This window comes from Amphiura filiformis, chromosome 19 (assembly GCF_039555335.1).
Source record: "Amphiura filiformis chromosome 19, Afil_fr2py, whole genome shotgun sequence".
Lineage (NCBI taxonomy): Eukaryota > Metazoa > Echinodermata > Ophiuroidea > Amphilepidida > Amphiuridae > Amphiura > Amphiura filiformis.
Genome location: NC_092646.1, coordinates 57649700 through 57670277, shown reverse-complemented (window position 1 = coordinate 57670277; position 20578 = coordinate 57649700). Strand labels below are relative to the sequence as shown.

The window sequence follows — 20578 nt, the reverse complement described above, 5'->3', positions numbered from 1 at the left end:
CATGGCCGCATCCATGTTGAGTGAGATTGACTTACTTGTCTTCCTTTTCATATACATTGAGTCCTAGAGCGTCTACACCCAGCCATAAGGCCGTCTTCTTCTTATTCTGAATCTGAAAGTAGTTGACTCCATACATCTCCAGATCTTGTGCAATCTTCAGGTATTCCATCATGGCTTCCTCTCTGGAAAAATTAACAAGACAGAATTTTGTTATTACCATTGTATCTTGTACAAACATATATATTTTTTAGTGTATGGACCCACCACATCAAAACATGGTAGCTGTCAAAAATGACAGATTTCTAAACCAAACGAAAGGTCTGCTTTTTTATTTGCAATCATCGAGACCAACAGGAATGAAGTAAATAATACAATACAAAAGTACATGTAAGGCGATGGGAAAAGAATTTTCGGGCCCAACTGACCCAGATTTTGTGTTTTGGAAGCATTTTTTTTAAAATTTTGCTTAATTCATGTAAAATCTGCTGTTTATTGGTCAAAATGAAGATTTTGACTGGAAAGTTTTTTAAAAACTTCAACAAATTTGCAAACATATTTTGAAAAATTAAATTTTTGCCAGATTTTTCAAGCTTTCCGTGTAGAAAAAACAGGTGTTTTTTCCATCGCCTAATGGGGACAAGTGATGAAAATCACTGTGCATGACAGACAAATTAAACCAGACACAGAGAAAAAGCAACCTATAAAAATGTGTTAAGACCTTTTTCCAGGAAACAACATGCCTACAATATCATGTCTTTTAACACACAAGATGTGACCGTATCAATTTCCAAGAAAAGAAAACATTCACAATTTATTTTGGGTTATCATTTCACTAGGATCCACAACATGTTCATCTATCAAGGCACAGTTCTTTAACCCCAATACATTTATACATTCATTGAATGACAAGTTTGAGAATTTGAGTACAAAAACTCATATTCTGCAACTTGAGGTCAAATTTTGCACTATGATTGTTTACTTGAGGTTACTGAACTATGCCACTGGGATGAGGCCATTGTGGTCCGTAGTGTGTATGCATTAACAGGAAAAGCATTGTGTACTAAGGCTAGAAAAACACATGTCCGCCATCACAACAAAATATAGGAGCCCTGGATACAAAGTACTTCCCCTGGCAACCAGCAGTGTAGGTCTACAGAAACCTATCAAGTACACAGGTATTTTCGTGTGATTTATCTTTTATGCTTTCCCAATTTGGACACTGTTTCACTTGCTTTTACGATTTCACAATATAAAATTCTGAGCTTGATATAATTATGTAGGCCTACATGAAAAAAATATACATTGTATTGCGCATTATTTTCACTGTTAGCTACTTAGAACATAAAATAGTGAAAACATATGTGGCATAAACATTTTCACTTTTACATTAACTATTATATAAGGCTACAAAATGAAGTGTTGCCTGTTGCAACATGCCTTTATTTCAAAATAAGTTTCCTGAATTTCTTTCTCTATTTCGTATAAATTACCAGGGTTGGTGGTAAAATATATGTATGCCTAATTACTATCTGATCAGTTGCATTGTGTAAGGTTGGCATTGATTTTTGCATGTGTGTGGGTACCTCATGTGCATGTGCATCCATACACACCAGTGATGCATCGTTTAAATACTGCCTCGGGACTCAAGTCCACTTTTTGTCATTATTATGTTTTGATGGATCCAAGTTGTGATAATATTGGATCCAAAACATAATAATGATAAAATTGATGCTTTACGCCCAATATTTATTGGTTCGCTATGAGTTTTAAAATATTGGACTCGACTACGCTCGTCCCAATATTTTAAAACTCATAGCTCGACTCAATAAATATGGGCTCAACCGATCCAATTTTATATCAGACTCGGCACCTTGGACTTGGACACAATAGGACTCGGACTTGGCAACAAATGTCTATATTACCTAATCATGCTTTTATCTATGGCACACCAGTTGACTCTCCGCTCCTACTGATCCTTGGATGGGTGTGTGTATGGGGGTGACACATGGATAGGCCTACATACAAGTTCAAGGGCATGTTTATCTAATCTAATCATGCCCTCTGTGGGGGGGGGGGGGCAGGTGGGGTGTGTTTGTACACTCACCCCCACATACATGTGCAAGCGCATGTTTATCTTACCTAATCATGCCTTTGTGTTCTGCATACCAGTTGACTATCCTCTCCTCCCATTGATCTCTGGTCAGCTTATGTTGTTCCACAACTCTGCATGGAGAAAAGAAATATACATAGGGTGGTAAATGGGTGCCTAAATCACTTACATTACACAATTTCTTCTGTTGGAAACAAACAAACTTGAGATAAAGAATAAAGCGTACATGCATAGTCCTTTTTTACACCATGTTACACTAAAATTTGAAATCATTGCATCCCTTCCCAATTGACCAGTCAATTTTTTACCTGCCCATCAGCAATGTTACTTGCCACGTGTGAATGCAAAGATTCAACCATGCCCCAAAACATTTTTTCAACTTCAACGGATGGTAAGACTCTTGCTTCATTACATTTTAAGGGATAGTGACCTGACATCCAGGGAGGAAACAAACCAAAAGTTCAATGACATCCTACAAATGTAAGTGCTTTGTTTAGCAGGCTGACCACCTTCCTCCCTAAAACGCAAATGTGAAATGTTGAACATTCCAACCCAAATGATAAACTTTGACTGATATTTTAACTCTTTTTTTTTACAAATGTACAATAGGACTTTTTGAGCCCCGCCTAACCCCTAAATGAAAGGGTGTTCATTTATCAGATGTCATCAAACTTTTGGTTTATTCCCAAAAACCAACTGTACAAAGAAGCATAATTTTTTACTTTAAAAAAATGTATGTTTTAAAAAATCATTCTGGAATGATTCTAAAAAAAACTTCTTTTTTTCGAGTCTCAATATCTCCGATTCTTATTTCACCTTTGTACTTTTCAAGAACAATGCAATATCAAGATCACCTGTCATTGTTTTAAAATATGGAGAAATAGAAACTAACACAATTGTTATTCAAACATAGCTTATCTTATGTAATATTTCATCAAAATATTTTCATATATAGTTGTCAAAATATACATTATCAAATTGATATGATGAATTATGCATGACTTGATTCTAGTGCATTCCACACACATACCTTGTACAAACACCAGGTAATATTTACCAAGGTCATACTGTCTATCAAATAATGCCATATACAGCTATAATTCAATAGTCCATGAAATTTTAACATCCCATTTCATTTGAAGTGTACTTTCCCAAACTGTTTAGTCAACAATTCTACTTGATTTGATACAATTATTCATGCTTGTTTTAAATTGTTCCATTTCTATCCATTAGGCCATGAGAAAAAAAAAAAAGAAAAGCCTGTTCTATTGATCTACGGGCCCAACGACCAGAATTTGTTTTTTGGAGATTTTTTTTTTAAATCGGCTATTTTGGGATCTGAATGTTCTTAGAAAATATGTTTGCAAAATATCTTTGAATTTTTTACACATTTGTCCGATTTTGGTGAAACTTTGGGCAATTTCAGCGCAAAAAAACAAAAACCTGACTGACCCTGCTATGGTCCGTCCGCCCGTAGAACAGGATTTTTTTTGTCGGCTTACCTACCAGTACTGCAAAGTCAATAATACCCTGGACATAAAGCTACATCCAGGTGCACATCAGCTGCATGCATGAACATGCAAACAGTAAGGGTTTGGGCATTTTTTTGATTTACTGTAGTTAGAGTCGGATCACAATTAATTAGAAGGTATGATGGAGTTCTGTCATGAATATAGATATCCATTTGAAACCATAATGTTTAAGCTTTTAAAATGAGTTTGGTCAATTTTGTTCAAACCCGATTTGCAGGCATTTGAAATGTTTTACACATGTCCCAAATTACACCAAGTTAACTGGCTGAGATAATGTAGTAAGTGAGGTTTTTTCTTCCATTTTACCTCATTAGTTTGGCTTCAAATGACCGGAAAGCTTTCCTGACAGTTGCTGCTAATAATATTTTTAAATATTTGGCAAGGAATGGCCAAATTAATATTTCACTGAAAGCATATAAATATAAGACCAAATTGACACACAGTCAGAAAAGAATGCCCAATAGAGGTGGATTCGGCGTAAAATTTGGGTGAGCAAAGCTAGTCGGAAAAAATTTCAAAAATCAGTGTCCCTGCATGCACCCCCACCCACCCCACTTTGCCCATCAAAATGCAGATTTTGGTATCGGATAAAAGCTCATAATTTTAAGGCATTTAATGAACAAAAACATAGTAGTTTGGTGGTACATCACTGCTGAAGTCATGCACAAAATACACATATTTGCTTCTAAAAACTGCTGGAACAATGTAATTGAAATCAGTCCTCAGTATAAACACGCTCCTCAGTACAAATACGCTCATTGTGAGATCGAAAACATGTTTCCACCTTTAAGTAGGATTTTCATAAATAAAGACTATCCTTTTTTATACTTTTTATTAAAAACAAAATACTGAAATGGGAGAGTTGGCAGGTTTGCATATCCTGGAAATCTGTAGAGATTCACATGACACAAGTGGACTTCAAACATCAAAATCCCATAGATTACGCTGTAGACATTTTGTACTATCAAAACAAATCGAGGATGTCCTAGAATGTCATTTTAGTTTAGTTATCAACAGATTACAGATGATCTTTACTGGGTTTTCTAGTATTTAATGCACTTCCTAACAGGAATTCATCAGACTAAATTTGTTGTTAGCCTTGTCAATGAAAACCATTGTTATGTGGGTAAAATACTATCATAATAAATAGTGCAGTGACATCATGGAATGGATAAGGTAGAATACATTTAACAACTCTGCCTATAACTTAGTGCAGGAGCCAAACGTTAATCGGTGATGAACCACACTTTTCCGGTAGTGTATACGCGAACGCAAGTTAACAGAAGCGCGTATCTGTCATATTTGTACATCGTGTGATTGGTCACTAGCATTTCCTTATCGGCTTTTCGGGGTTTTTTACAGGGAAAGGATACAGATAAAATTGTATTTTGTTTTCAAATTTAAAAGAAGAAAATGCGACGTAAATGGAATTAAGAAAGTGAAAAGTGACAGATATGAATGAGGTTAATGACTTTGCATCAGTTATTTTGGGGGTATTGTGAAATCTAAACATTGTGCTTTCGACGTAAGAATATCAGAGCTGGGGATATTCCTTGGTTCCAAAGCACAATGTGTAATTACTTATTCCTCTTTGTTTCTTTGACAACATATTTCTGTTAATTAATTAGCCTATCTGGTCGTGTTAATCAGCATATGACCATCAATCAATATCATGAATTGTTGCTTTTTTTAAACAATCTTGCTTATTATAACCCCATGAGAAGTACCTGCCAATTGGCCAAAAAGAGGTTTTCATTATCAATTGGACCAATCAGCAACATTGTTAGAATCATTTCACCACACAAAAAAATTGGGACAAATTATTTGCAAAGCTCCATTCTGATTGGTGATTAAAATGAAGATATCATGTAATTGACCAATCACAGGCAATGTTAGATCGGCAGGTAGTGCTCAGGGGGTTAATTGACCCAACCCAAGATGACAATGGAGCTATACACTGAACTTAGCGTGCTGTATAAAGCTATGGCACACCCACAAGTGTCACCAGCTTGTATGCGAAATGAATACTACTAGTGATAATTAATACAGGCCTAATATTATAATCTATTCCTGTTTTGCTGTATCAATGGATGGCATTCATGACACAATCGTACCACACACGTTATGTATCAGCTGATTTCAAGGCTTACATGTAGAGCTGTTTGTGTGTTGTAACCTGACTGGATAACAAAAACTGTTGGCCCAATCTTGAATGTTAAATTACCTGGATTCCCAGTAATATTATCAGTCTAACCTACAGTAAAGAGGATAGAAGGGTCCATGCTCCATACTGTCCTGTGTGTAATGCTATGGAGAATCCATGGATTGTCATGCATGGGGCCAAAATGATGTACAGTAGCTCTGGCTTCTTTTTTTATTGGTGTGAAAGCCCAAATTGGGCAGGAAAAACCTCCTATGTAGTGGCCCTTGAACATGAGGTTGCATCATAGGAGGCTGTTTTGCTCTACACATGTTCAGGGGTCAATGACACATCTTATGATTGACTCTTGGAGATCATTTATCTATTCTTTCCTCGTAGTATATTGCATCATGCAAGGGGTTGGTCAAAACTCACATTATACGCCTTTAATATAAACTTAATTTTTCTGTTATTAATGGGTAATATGATTCTATGTATTTTGTCTATTTTTATACAGGGAAATAAATGAAAACTGAATTGAATAAAAAAAAACAGTTCACAATGGACTACAACATCCTGGTGTGCAAAGCGGATAATAACTAGGGACTTTGTGATCACACTGCAACCTTTGTGATATGGCTGTGTGTTTGTATTTCATTCAGAAAGCATGCTAGATACGAAAGTATGATTATTATTATCCGGGGGATGTACTATTTAGGAAAATTGTAGTCAGAAGAATCTCAATTGACCCTTTGCACGGTCATTTCAAAATGAGGTTCTACCCGCGAAGTGCGTTTTGTGTGTACATGTATGCATGTCTGTCAAACATGTGCTTTAATTACCGTGTACGCTTTGCAAAACCCTTATGTCGTGTTGCAAGAAAAACGCAAGAAATAAAAATACACTTTTTGCCCATGTGTTTGCAGGGAACCTCGTTTTCGTAGCAAGATCTGTGCAAAGAGCGAATATAACCCTCAATTACATTTTTTAAGTGAACCACATGAATCTATAGCCATCACATTTTTGCTCTTTTGTTCTCTTGGCAACAGTACAGTTTGCAGTAAGAAAAAGAATTATCCCAAGGTCTTTGCATAGCTTTAAAAACTTTCCTATTGTTTTTTCCCTTATTTTTCACCTTTTCACAAATGAAAAGAAAGAAAGAAAATGGGCCAAAAGGGCAACCAAATCCATAATAATATAAATCACACACAATGCGGATTAAAAAAAAATACATACTTTGAATTTAAGGCAAAAATTACTAATTTTTTTGTGCCTTATCAGTATTTGATACCAGACTGTTTTCCAGTTTCTTGTACGATTAATTTTTCATGTCATTTAATCTAAAACCAGGAAGTATTGTCTGAAAAAATTTCGCAACTCTTGTTATGACTAAATGATTGACTTACCCCAACTCAACCATAAACAATTATTTCAAAGAGATAATAGAAATGAACTCGGTACCAAGGTGATTCATGAATAAAGACTAACAGGCTGTTCCACTTGAAGTCCACAACCCCTATGGAACACATGACTTAAATCTTCCACACAGAGAGTGTGAATTTCAAATGGGGTTACCTGAATGAAATCCACACCCCCTATGGAAGACATGACCTAAATCTTCCACACAGAGAGTGTGAATTTCAAATGGGGTTACCTGAATGAGTGACTCCACTTGAAATCTACACCCCCTGTGTGGGAGATTAAGGTTGTGTCTTCCATAGGGGTTGTATGGATTTCAACTGGAATAGCCCAATTTGTTGGGCTGTCAAGCAACAGGGAAATGAAAGCGCTTTAACAATAGAGAAATATTCTGTGTAAATTATGAATCTTTGTCTTTAAAAACCAAATATTGACACTGTACACTATGTAACTTGATATTTTCCCCCTTTGTAGCAAATTACTAGGAATGAATGTAATTATGCTTTATATCAACACATTTACACAACATAGTTTCTTTCAGGTACAGATTGATCATGATGCAAGAAAAAATTAATCTGACTTAGGCAATGGAGGCTTCACCCAAGGGCACTGATGCCTTTTACATTTCCCCTGATTGGCTAATTACATGATATTTATTACCGGATTAATCAGTCAAAAGAGAGCTTCTAGACTTCTTACCATATGTCTGATATCAACAGCTCATAAGTGCCAGAAGTGGCTAAGCCCAATAGCTGCCCTGAGAACATTTGGCAATTTACACACAGTGTATTGTATTCATCTACACATGGCAGCTGTTGCACTTACCCACTTCTGGCACTGAGCAGTTGATAGGCTCAATACATGATAGTCCTCTTTGAAACCAACCTTAAGAGGCCAATGTTGTTACATACTGGAATAAATGTTTAAGCCTATGACCTTGGAGTCACATTAACCTATTGATTTTGCATTCATGACCTGCTGACCTTGCAATGACCTACTGACCTTGCAGCCATGACTTCTGACCATGGTTACAGCCATGACCTACTGACCTTGCAGTCATAACCTACTGACCCTTACATTCATGACCTACTGACCTTGCAGCCATGACCAACTGACCTTACAGCCATGACCTTGCACACATGGCCAACCAACCTTGCTGTCATTGACCTTGCAATCATGACCTATGACTTTGCAATCATGACCTACGACCTTGCAGCCTGTATTTACCTGTTGGGTAGGAGTCTGTCTTTAGCCAGGAACCCTGGTTTGTGTACATCTAGTTGGTAGTCACCATATTTAGCTTGGATTGCGTATGACGCCAACAGCACAGATGTTTCAGGCGGACAGTAGACATCGTCATTGAGGATGGCCTCCTTGATTTGCAAGAAAAAGGCTCTCTGTTTCAGAAAAAAAAGGCAAATATAGTTACTTAGTAAACATGTTGAAGTTAATAACTTGATGTTAATGATGTGATTGTGGGATCTAGCAAAGTCATTTTTGCTGGCCCAAGTAATATGAAACTTACAATATTGTTAAAAAAACACATCCTGTGATTATTTTGATGATGCCCAGACCAAAATATTTTGGCCATCACTAAAATTATGGCTGGGGTGGGGATGACTCTTTTAAACTTATAATTTTTTTCTACATTATAAAAAATTTATTGGATCCCCCCAAGATAAGCCTGTTTGAAATCTGAACTGGGATTAAGAGATTGAGAAACGCCTTTTAATTGCCTTGTGTGTAACGTTATGGTAAATCCACATTGGTCTGTCAGGCTTGGAGACTAAAATATTGCACACTACGGCATTTCTTGGCAAAAGCCCGATATCAAATGATTAGATAGTATAGATCAAGTATACAAGTACACCCACACATTTAAATAGAATTCATAACCTCATTAATAAACGCGATGCGTGCGATCCAATCATATTTTATTATTTGTGAAAACGCGAACGCAAATCGAGGTCATTAATAACTCACAATTGACCGCAAAATGCGTAATTGTTCCAATGTCGCACACAATTGACTTCTGCGTGCGCCGTATTGTGCGGCCCAACGAACTGCTTGCTAGCTGACTGCCGTATTTGGATTGCGCGCTACCATATTTGCACAGATTCTGATACGCACTTTTGTTATTGGTCGTTTTGTTTTAGCCTGATCGATTTTGGGAAAGGGAAGAAAAAAAAATTGTTTATTTTTACAAACTTTTGAGGAAAATTTTGTGTTATTTTGTAAAGTTAAAAGATCAAAGTAGACGGTTATGAATGAGGTTAATAACTTTGCATCGGTTATATAAATGGGCATTGTGAAAAATCTAAACATTTTGCTTTGGACCTCGGAATATCCTCGGTTCCAAAGGCAAAATGTTTAGATTTTTCACAATGCCCTCCAAATAACCGATGCGCAGTTATTAACCTCTAAATATACCAGGCGCATGGGAAAATATGGTACACTATTTTGTTTTGCCCTCCATGAGCGACATACTAACATGCCTGGTTAGTTCTCTTTCCGGATTGACAAGACTAAATTCTTAGTTACCTGTGTTACATCTTGTATGAGTTCTTCTGTGACATCTTCTGGATAAAATTTAGCTCTGAACTGGAATTTGTATGGGGATTCTTTCTTCACGTCTTGACTTGATACCTACAAATGACAAGAAAAGAAACAAGAAACACATTTAATATAAAGATGCATATCCACTGAAGACATTGGTTGAGCCGGTGAAAGCAATCCGGTGAGTGTACCAAATTTTGGTTTGGTACCTCGACTGCTAACATTAGACCCAGTTTTAACAACCGTTTATCAGTGGGAGCTGGTAGCCTAATGGATTTGGCGTCCGTCTAGAGATCGGAAGGTCTTGGGTTTGATTCCCATGACGGCACATTCCCTTGCTTTTTTTTCAAGTTGGGTTGTGTGCCGGTCGGGATTTGTGTTTATTTGTTGTCATGTAAAATTTTAACACTTTAGGTTGGTAAACTGTTCATTCTTTCTTATGAAATATATTCAGTTTCCTCTTGTAGCGAGCAATCGTTCCCCATCGTGTTTATTTGTTCTTGTGCAGGATGCGTATCCCCATTACCTACTTTAAGAATTTGTGACATGATCAAGGGGAATGAGTCACATGTCGGCAATTTTCCATTTGAAGTTTTTTACACCATTTTCTGGCAGTTTACAAATGCTACATTTTGATGCAAACCCCATCAAAATCGGATATCTGGTTACCGAGTTATGAGCAATTTATCAATCTCTGAAAACATTAAAAAATTGAAACAGAGTGTTTAAAATGTTTTTGTAATCTTTTAATCATTTGACACTTTCATCAAGTTATTACAACATTTTATTTACTTGAAAATGTGTTAAAAATTATATTTGTGTTTACTGGGCTATTATATCCTAAATTATCATATTTCTGTCATTGTTGGCACCATATGGGTTTGCTCAGATCATAGTATTTCAATAAAAGTCCAATTAAATAAACACAATATAGATAATAATTAATTATTGTATCTCAGGGTTATGTGATTTTTTATATCATTCAACATGAGTTTTAACAGTTAGCTATTCTGATTATATAATATTACCATGTACATGTATACACAAATGCTGGGATCACAATTTTCATCATTTGGCAACTTACCATAATAGATAATGTGACTAGATTTTGTGAGCTAGAATCATTCATACTGCTTTATAATTAAAACTTCTGTGATTTTCTTTTAAAAAAGACACTAAAACTAAACAAAATAAAGTGGTTGACAGACAAAGAATTTTGGAATTTTAGCTTTCAAATGAATAGGCCTATAGGGCAATAAATTTAGGCATATAGGGCAATAAATTTAGGCCTATAGGGGGAATAAATTTTCATCGTGCCCAATGATGCATCAAAATTTACCATCTATCGACTAGTCATTTAGGTTTATCGTCTCTAAAAAAATCACCTTTGTTTCAAGTTTCACTTGCAATCATCCTTACATTTGATTTACAGCTACACTTTAGGAACAGACCCCATAAATTTGTAAACTGTCCAGTACTCTTACTGTTTTAACATTAATATTAAGATGAACTGAAATACTTGGGGGTAACCAGCACTTGTTAAGTGAGTTTATGTATAGGCCCCGGGGGGATCACTTTATATGAAAGTTGTAAGCATCCGCGTGAAAGAAAACGAGGATTTAGGGTTGTTTTGAAAAGCAAAACGAGGATCCGCTATTAGGGTCTCAAAACGCTCATTTTACTAAAAGGAGGGGTGTTTTTTTAAGGTTGATCCTCGCTTAGGGTAGTTTTTTTAAATTACCCAATTAACGGACATTAGTGGTGACATATTTATCAAGTTATTCAGCACAAAAGAGTGGTTTCTGAGCAATTCTACTAACCAGATTTAAAAAAAATCGGAGCAGACTTCAACAGCGCCAATTTTAAGCTTACCGATATCATCACTGTCACTGAATGGCACTCTACAGACACGTCCCGCAATGAATACCCGGGAATGAATGGGGGAAAATTTCAAACCAAGTTTTTATATTGTCTGTCCTTGTTTAGGGGTAAATTTCTAACAAATTCCTCGCTTAGGGTATTTTTATTTGAGTAAAATCCTTGTTTAGGGTTAGTTTGACAAATTTTCGACATCCTAGCTTAGGCTAAAGCCCCCCGCCTTAGGGTCATTTTTGAAAGTCAATTCACACGATGCTTACAACTTTGATACATGAGTGCCCCCACCCCGGTATAGGCCTGGTTAAAAAATGGGGCCAACTAAAGTATAGTCGTTATTGTACTCTGAAATTAAAGGTTTAAATCATTTCATTAAAAAAACATAACATGATATGCTTTTTTTTTTGTGCTTTCTACTGCCAGAACAATCACTTTTTGTACACATTTTTTGATATTTAAAAACAAAATTGTTTAAATTAAAAAAATTTGATTGATATTTAAAAACAAAGATTGTTTTTAAAATTTAAAAAAAATTGACCCACTTAATTTCCAATTTTCAAAACCGTGCTATCTTAGGTAGATAGCAAGAAATGTTGTGCTATGGATGAATCATGAATCTAAATTATCCAATCATTGCATTACAACATTGAAAATGAAAATTACCCATTATCACATTCAAATAAAATTTACTACAACTTTCAAAATGTTGTTGGTCCATTTGACAATTTTTCAACCATCATACTAATATTACACAAGTTACAACTTCACAAGTGTAACCGAAGCAGCCATAAATACCAGGGTTAAGACATACTTTTCAGTTTGATGCTTAGTAATAATTAGCAATTAACAAACAAATCATAAATAGATCCATTCAGGCAACTCAATTAATTTCTGTTTCTAGCTTCAAAGGCTACATGATGTACTTATTTAATTAAGGACATGGTCACTGAGTTTTACAAATTAGTGGAATTTTGAGTAAACTGGTCCATCAACAGGGTTTAACTGATTGAGATCATGAAACTGATTGAAATCCAGGCAGAAAAATTTCAGTTCCCTCAGTTTTAAATCTGTCAATCTGTGGACTAGTTTTTTAGGCCTCTAAAATTGTAATTCCCCCACCCACCCCCTACAATTGTAATTCCCCCACCCCCCAAAAAAAGGGTACATATTTTGTAGCACTAAAATTGCATGGCATTTTCAATTCCCTCCAGTCCCATTAAGTATGGGTATACAATGTAGTTTGTAGAGTGCCAGAGACTGGGTGAAATAATCTTGGATCTATCTGACATGATATCTTTTTCAGACATTTACTTCCCAAAAAATGCTCATTATGATATTTAGTTTTATTGAGTACAGTATTTTTTATAGAGATGAAAGGGAATTAAAGAAACAAAAACAAAACAAACAAAAATGTTAAAAATAAAACAAGAAACTGCTAATAAATAAAAGTAAAAATTAAAATTTTTGTGAATGGGCGTGTGAACGATGACGTGTTCCAAACAAGTTCACCTTCCCTTATTGTTCCTGCTTACTGATCACAGAACTTTACTAGACAGTGACCCTGAAAGCAACAAATGTACACCTGTATGATGACTAAACAGGATTGCCAGTTTTCATGCCATGGTCCAGCAACCAGTGCTAGGCCTGCCCTGCTTAGGAACAGTGCTGTACGGTGCAAAAACTGATTGAGGAGCCAATGGCTCCTAACTTTATCAATTTAGGCGCCCAAATTTTGCTCCCAAGTAAAAAAACAATTTAAAGTTTTTTTAGGCTTACTTCCATTTCCAGTTCCAGGTTCTACTAGGTTCATTAAAAGTATCAACTGCTGTTGGATTTCCTGATTTAATTGTTTCATCGTCATCCTTCTTGTTTCCCAAAAGCTCCATCAAATTCAAAGTTTTTTTTTATTTTGACGCCATCTTGAGTGCTTAAAAACAATCAAAACTTTTGACCTATCCTATATTATCATCCATATGTACATGTTTTGCATTTGCTGGCGATTAAAAGCTTCAACAGTTGGTTGCCATTGATTGAAGGTTTAGTCGCATCAGAAAAAATCTAGTCGCCAATGCGCTTAAAATGGTCGCACCGTACAGCACTGCTTAGGAACCCGGGCCAGTTTAAAGTCCGATTAAGACTCCACATCGAAACTGACGAAACACGATGCAATGAAATTAAATACGCAATGAAATTAAAATGTACATTTTAATTTCATCGCGCGATACTGTGATGTTTTATTTTAAAGCATGTGGGGTCTGCATCTCCTTTTATGGTCAATCTGCCGACCTTGATTTTCCACAAGCGTGCACGGCCATAATATCGCAGCGCGATGCGAAGAAAGTTGAACTTTCAGCGATGTGGAGTCTGAATAGGACATTTAAAACATGGGTGTGAGTGGAGGTTTATAAGTCTGAAAGGTATATAATTGTATAATTGACTTGTAGTAGGATGACTGTGTGTGGACAAATACGTACGGTATTTATATTTGTGACTCCTCGGCACAACTGAGCCCGGATGTCGCCAGTGCCACTATATTGAGATATGCTCCATCGAACTTAACAATAAACAATAGGAAACAAAGGATTTATTGACTGTTTTATTGATTTTTCACTACTTAAATGTCAAGTACTATAGACATACATCATTTTAAAGCTAATTTCAAGCAGAATATTTTGGTTGAATATCTCAAAAATGATGATTGGCGACTTCAGGGCTCAGTTGTGCCGAGAGGTCACATTTGAGAATCCCCATCGCTAGAGAATCGATCACCGTTATCGGCTGTTACTTACACGTGTAACATACAGTATGTGGACCCGGGTGGATACAGGCTTGAATCAAGACTAAGGAAGTACCGGTAATCTAGATATCTGCATCATGCCGCTAACGGACATTTTAAAATGAGCCCAATTGGGGACCTTGAGGGAAATTGTGGCAACTTTTCTTTCATGGGCATGAAATCATCAGGCATTGATAGGAACCAGTGTAACAATGGAACCGATGAACCGTGTCATCAGGTATGTCAGATTGCCTACTGATTTGACGGTTTCCTTGGTTTGTCACTGGAGTTTCCTGCAATTGGTACAGTTGCCATCTGGAGTTGCCTATCACACTATTTTGTAGCCCAATTGCGCACCTTTAAAGATGGCCTACAACAGAGGTTCTCAATTAATTTGTTTCAAGGGCCAAATTGTGTTGAACAATAATGGTGAAGGGCAAAAAAAAAATCAATAGAGCGTAAGCGTGGTGGGGTCCAGGGGAGCCCCTGGAAGTTGAGAGGTTTAACCTATTTTTACCACAAATTTTGCATGAAAAACATAGGTACAAGAACGAAGTAATTTTTCCCAGATATATATTTGTTTTAATCAGTGCCCGGCCGCGGGCCACTTTTAAAGGCGCCACGGGCCGGATTTGGCCCGCGGGCCACCCTTTGAGAAGGCGTGGCCTACAATTTTTGACCAGAAACCAGTGGTTTAAAATGAATTTTCAGCAATAATTGGCCCGCAATTTTCAGTAAGTGTCCTGTCCAGGCTAGGAAACGAATGGCTTTTTAAAGAGAAAAATTAGGTGATTTATAAAAAAAAATTTCATTATTTGACACCTGGTTTGGGCTGGAATTTTTTAGTATAATCGTGCAGTTGCCATTCATTCATTCATATTTATTCAGTACTCACATAAAAAATATTACAGCACATATGATAAAAAAAATATACATTATAAATACGTATACAAGATGTAGTCAATTGCATGAAATACCAGATAAAGCAACGAAATATATGGATTATGGAGTAAACACCAGACGAAGTACCAAGGATAGCCAAAAAGCCTCAATAAAATTGAGGCTTATTTCCATTGGGGTCCTTAAAGAAAAAAGAGATGGGCGAAACAAGCAGATCAGGCAACAGAACCAAATAAATAAATAACTCCCGAACCCAAAATATTGCACAAAATAAATAAATAACACCCAAATCCCATATTGCACATAAAATTACGACCAAAAAGAAAAAGATCAAACTCCATCAATACCTAATGAAAGAACTTTGCTCAGTTCTTATGGCTTGATCCATCAGATGTTTTTTGACGGTTTTTTTAAATTGGGTCAAATTGGTGATCTGTTTGATGGAATTTGGTAATGAATTCCAATGTTTGATGCCACTATAAAAAAAGGTGTGACTAACATTACCGTGGTTTCTAGGAACAACAAAATTGTATGAGCTATCCCTGGTACCGTAGTTATGCAAAGATTTTGTACGAGTAAAATTGGCACTTAGATAGACCGGGGCTTTTTCATGGAAGATTTTAAAACTTGATTCAGTTTCAACTGAATCACCCTATCATGAACAGACAACAAACCAATTTTGTTCAAGCAGAGAGTGGTACATGCCTTCATCTTGTTTTCAAGCAGAGAGTGGTATATGTGCCAATTAGTGAAGAGATTCATACTGAATTGAGCAATTTGTCTTTACCAACTTATTTGTATCTATAATATACATAATGTACTAAATTGTACTTGGTAGAGCGACCCTGTATCGTTAATACAGAAAGACGGAACGACCATCTTCACTTTTTAATTTTAAAAAGTTTTGTCATTCGTGCTCCTTGGAAAATAATTATGCAGCAAGAGCTACAGGTCTATTCCTGTTCAACATGTTCAATAGCTTCTTCTACCCATTACAATCACGTAGGCGTAACGTAACCGTACACACACACAGTGAGCCACACATGCACAAAGTGTGAAACCAGCTCTCTAGAGTTCATGTCTGTTTGTTTTGTGTCTATTTTAAACACTGGTATGCCATGCATAATGCACTAAGCCTTACTTAGCAACATTAATTTTCATTTGAAAAAACAGACACTTACCATCAGTGATCGCAACGAAACGTCGGAATATTTAAACATTTGTGGGATTAGCTTAAAAGTGAGGGATGACTCGACTCTATTGTTGCCTTTTCATAAGGAAGAAAACAGCAGTGTTGAAAATACGAAGCACCATTCTATAGACTTAGCAAGTGTTTGTCCAATTTTTGAAAAGTTGCATTCAAAATTCCTTAATTTATGTTATTGTTAAAATTGTTAAAAGTCCATTTCTCACACAATGACCTATTTTTTTAAACATTTTGCTCTCACCAAATACCAAAAATCATGCTCTCACCCAATTATTAGGTACCCCATAATTTTTTACATTTTGCTCTCACGGAATGCCCCTTATTGTGACAGTGCCAGCTGTCAGCGCTACACTTATCCATTTTATGTTGCACACCTCCACATAAAATAGGCCAACACAAGTTTGCTATCAAAAATGTCGATGAAAGTCAAACCGGAATGAATAAAACAAATGAATTTTTTAGAGAGAATTTCATCAGGGGATGTCTTGCCAATTACTATGTGCATATCGTTTGCAATCCAAACAGTAGCCGAGACTATTTATGAATTCTGACCCAGAAACAACAACCTTCCTGTTTACGTTCATAAGACCGATTTTAATTAAACTGTAACTTATACCCAACTGCAATTACCAGTCTGTGATTTTGTCCGTATTCAAACTATCAAGCGCCCACTCCACATTTGTGCCACAATGAAGAGGAATGAATCTAATGCGACTGTCGCTGATATTGATTTTGAGTTATTGCATAAAAAAGGTGATACAACGTGCCTTATATCCTTAAAATAAACGCCCCCGGAGTGTGTAATGTTCAAAAAGGGGGACATTTATGGGCGGTCATAATTCACAGAAAAATCATTAGGAAAGCGTAAAATGTTACCCTAACACAAACTTAACTCTATGCCCATCTGAACAATAAAGGTGGAGGGTCACACTCAATTACTTTTGCAGTGATGTACCAAGTTGCAGATGTTTTGATTGTGGGGGGGGGAGCATTCCAGCAAATAAACAACAATAATGTCAACAGGGGTGCTTAGAAGAAGCTCTCATTCCACAACCAAGCTAAAAACATTCATGAGGGTTATGGCTATTTCCGAAATGAAAACAAAATGTCCCCACATAGTGCGTGTGAAACATGTCACTTGGGCTACTTCACATAGAATCTGATCTAAAATGAAATGTAAAAAAAAGAAAAAAGCAGTTGTCTTTTACTCAAGAGGCAGATTGCAGTCTTGCTACGTACTTCTGAACCAATCTGCTCCGATTCATTTTTAAAATAGTACAATGTACAGCTGCATGTAATTCAAATCTTGGTTTAATTTTGCAAGGTCCTTATCTCGCCTAACATTACACCAAGCAAAATATACATTGATATCAATTCAAATAATATCAATATTTTCATTACCAGTGCTGCTCCGATGAGGCTATTATGTATGTAGATAATGGTTTATAATTGCTGTGAAGTAGTACAGGGTTTTCATCCCTCATTCAGAAACTTTTCATTCATTCAGAATCCTCCTGACCTGGTACTCACTACTGCCCAGTGCCCCGAGCAGAGGAAGTAAATTGTGTGCAATTTTACAAGTTTAATATAAGGCGATGCTAAAAATACCTGTTCTACGGGTGGAGTGGACAGACGTTTGAAGTAACATTGATCAGACCTTTTTTTCCAAATGACTCTAAAAATCACCAAAATCTGTCTTAAATTAATTTTTTCCCTTGCTTCGCTCATGTTTTGTTCTTTCCCCTGCAGTCAAAATAAATCTTTTTGTCCAAAACAGCTGATTTAACATGCATTACTGTACAGCAATTTCCGACAAACACATCCACTTTGGGAAACAAAAAAAAAATAATAAAAAAAAAAAAAACAGCTGAACTTAGGCCAAAAAAAAAAAAAAATAAGTGTTTGTTTGGCCACACATGGGTTAGAAAGGAGTGGGTCGGTAGGTCGATTTCCTTTTCTTTTTTCTTTTTCTTAGATCTGTACACATGTTACAGCAAGTGGGGCCTTACATTTTGTACTTGTGTCAAACTTTAATGTAATTTCAACCTTACAATATAAAGTTTGATCTCTTTGGCAACAAAATCTTGATAAAGATTCAGTATCATGCTTGGTTCTCTATATTGATTGATGGTAAAATATTGTTGGGGGAGCTAAATGAAAATGAAAGCTGTGATTGCCAGGAATATTAACTTCCAATTGTCATTTGGCATTTTTATAGGGAAAAAATATCATTTTCTTTATTTTTATATCATTGTTTGATGGTTTTTGATTTTTTGGGTTGGTCATGTCTGGGTCAGAGGAGGCTTAAAGGCATTCCTACAATGCACTATGATTGGGAAATTTGATCAATATAACCTAATTTTAAAGGCAAAGTCCCCATTGCCACACACACAAAATGGTAATTTTAAAACTGCAGCCAACGAGCTAATAGTTGAGACTTAGGAATGATATTTGATTTTCTTACAGGAAACATTCATATTGTCCCACTGCATTAATTTTATTCCTAAGTCTCGATGTTTTGAATGTTAAATAATAAGATGAAAACACCAGATATTTGCACACAATTCCAATGCAAGGTATGCTCAACTGTACTTCATGTGTACAAAAGCCAGACATACAAGGTCAGAAACCCCATTGGGTTGTGGGAATGTCTTTAAACATCCTCTGTGTCTGGGTAAACAAACACTTTTTTTTGGCCTATAAAACCTAATTCTTTTTTTAAAATCTGAGTCAGTCCGCCTGTAGAACAGGGTTTGGATTTGGATTTGTTTTGTGTTTTTTTATCGCCTGTAAGTGGTGGTGTTTTTTTAAAGCTGTGCAAAAATCAAGTGACATCTGCATCAAAATACGCTTAAATTAGAAAAAAAAATTACTAGGTAATAAATTTGCTTGTTTCATCTAGATTCATTCATGAATAGAATAGAAACAGATGCTAATACAATATTATACAAATATACCTCGTTACCTCCACTGTGGTAATAGCCTTAACCTATTTGCATTTATAATATCTATTTTTCTCTCATTGTTTGAATGGTATAAAAAATAAAATTAATAAAAGCCGCTTGGTAGAAAACAGTTTGCAGTATTTTGGCAGCTGCTTATGGTGGGGTGCTTCATTGATCAAGTTAGATCAAGCACAAAATAAGCCTGGGTTTGTGTGGAGATGTACTTTATAATAATATGAATTGTTATTCTCATAAAAGCTACCTACATTGTATCAACTACTTTTACTTTGTGTGATATTCAACAAATTTCGATTACATGTACTCATGAACGCAATGAAATCTTTGTTTACCATTCAACATAATAAGAAGGAAGTAAAATTTGCATTTGAGAATTTATCTGATGTGAAGAAAGAGATAGGCATTCATGTAACAAATAAAAAGCAACAGTGCTATGGAATAAATTTGTAATATCATGGTGAATTAAACTTTGTCATTTTAAGACACATTGAGGGGTGCATAAGACTAGGGTGTTAGTGGGCGTTTGTTTCACCGATAAACGTGGACCCACAGCTATGACATTTCACTCACGTCCACGGTCAGAAGAGAGCGCCAGAGGGCATTGCACACAGTAATAATGCATGGGGAGTAGGTCCCCCATCATAGGTGTAATGTCCACGGTTTGGCGGTTAAATACCTTACGGTTCTTACCATAAAAGTCCATGCTTCTAGAGTGAAATGTCAGTGCATAAGAGGTCCATTGTCCATACAAATGTTACATGTAGGGGTGTGGGTGTTTGTGTGCATGCGTGTTTGCTTGTTTGCAATGCGGTAGAAATGTATTTTGCCATTTTGGTTTGTCGTAAATCCCTCCTTTTTGAGGAGCACCAAGCCAAATCAAAAAGGCAGCTTGCTGTTAATGTTTAAAGGTAGTTTAGTCAACACTGGCATCAAAAAAATATCCATAAAGCATTATGGCCTCATCTACAAAATATTTATAACCACTTCTGTTATAATAAAGTGTCCTCATGAATAAAGGTTATAATCTCATTCCACTTGAAATCAATTTAGCCTTCAAATTATCTCAATTTAGTGCTCATCAATTTATACTGGTTTCAGTC

General features: G+C 36.1%; 1 protein-coding gene across 1 annotated transcript in view; it reads right to left on the bottom strand.

Moving 5' to 3' along the window:
- Positions 1-20578, bottom strand: part of LOC140141557 (radixin-like) — a 55443-nt gene that overhangs the window by 11210 nt on the left and 23655 nt on the right. The window contains exons 5-8 of the mRNA XM_072163465.1: positions 9743-9847; positions 8429-8598; positions 2140-2223; positions 36-182 (exon numbers count right to left, since the gene is read on the bottom strand). Coding sequence (XP_072019566.1) covers positions 36-182; positions 2140-2223; positions 8429-8598; positions 9743-9847 — 506 coding nt within the window. The remainder of the gene's footprint in view (positions 1-35; positions 183-2139; positions 2224-8428; positions 8599-9742; positions 9848-20578) is intronic.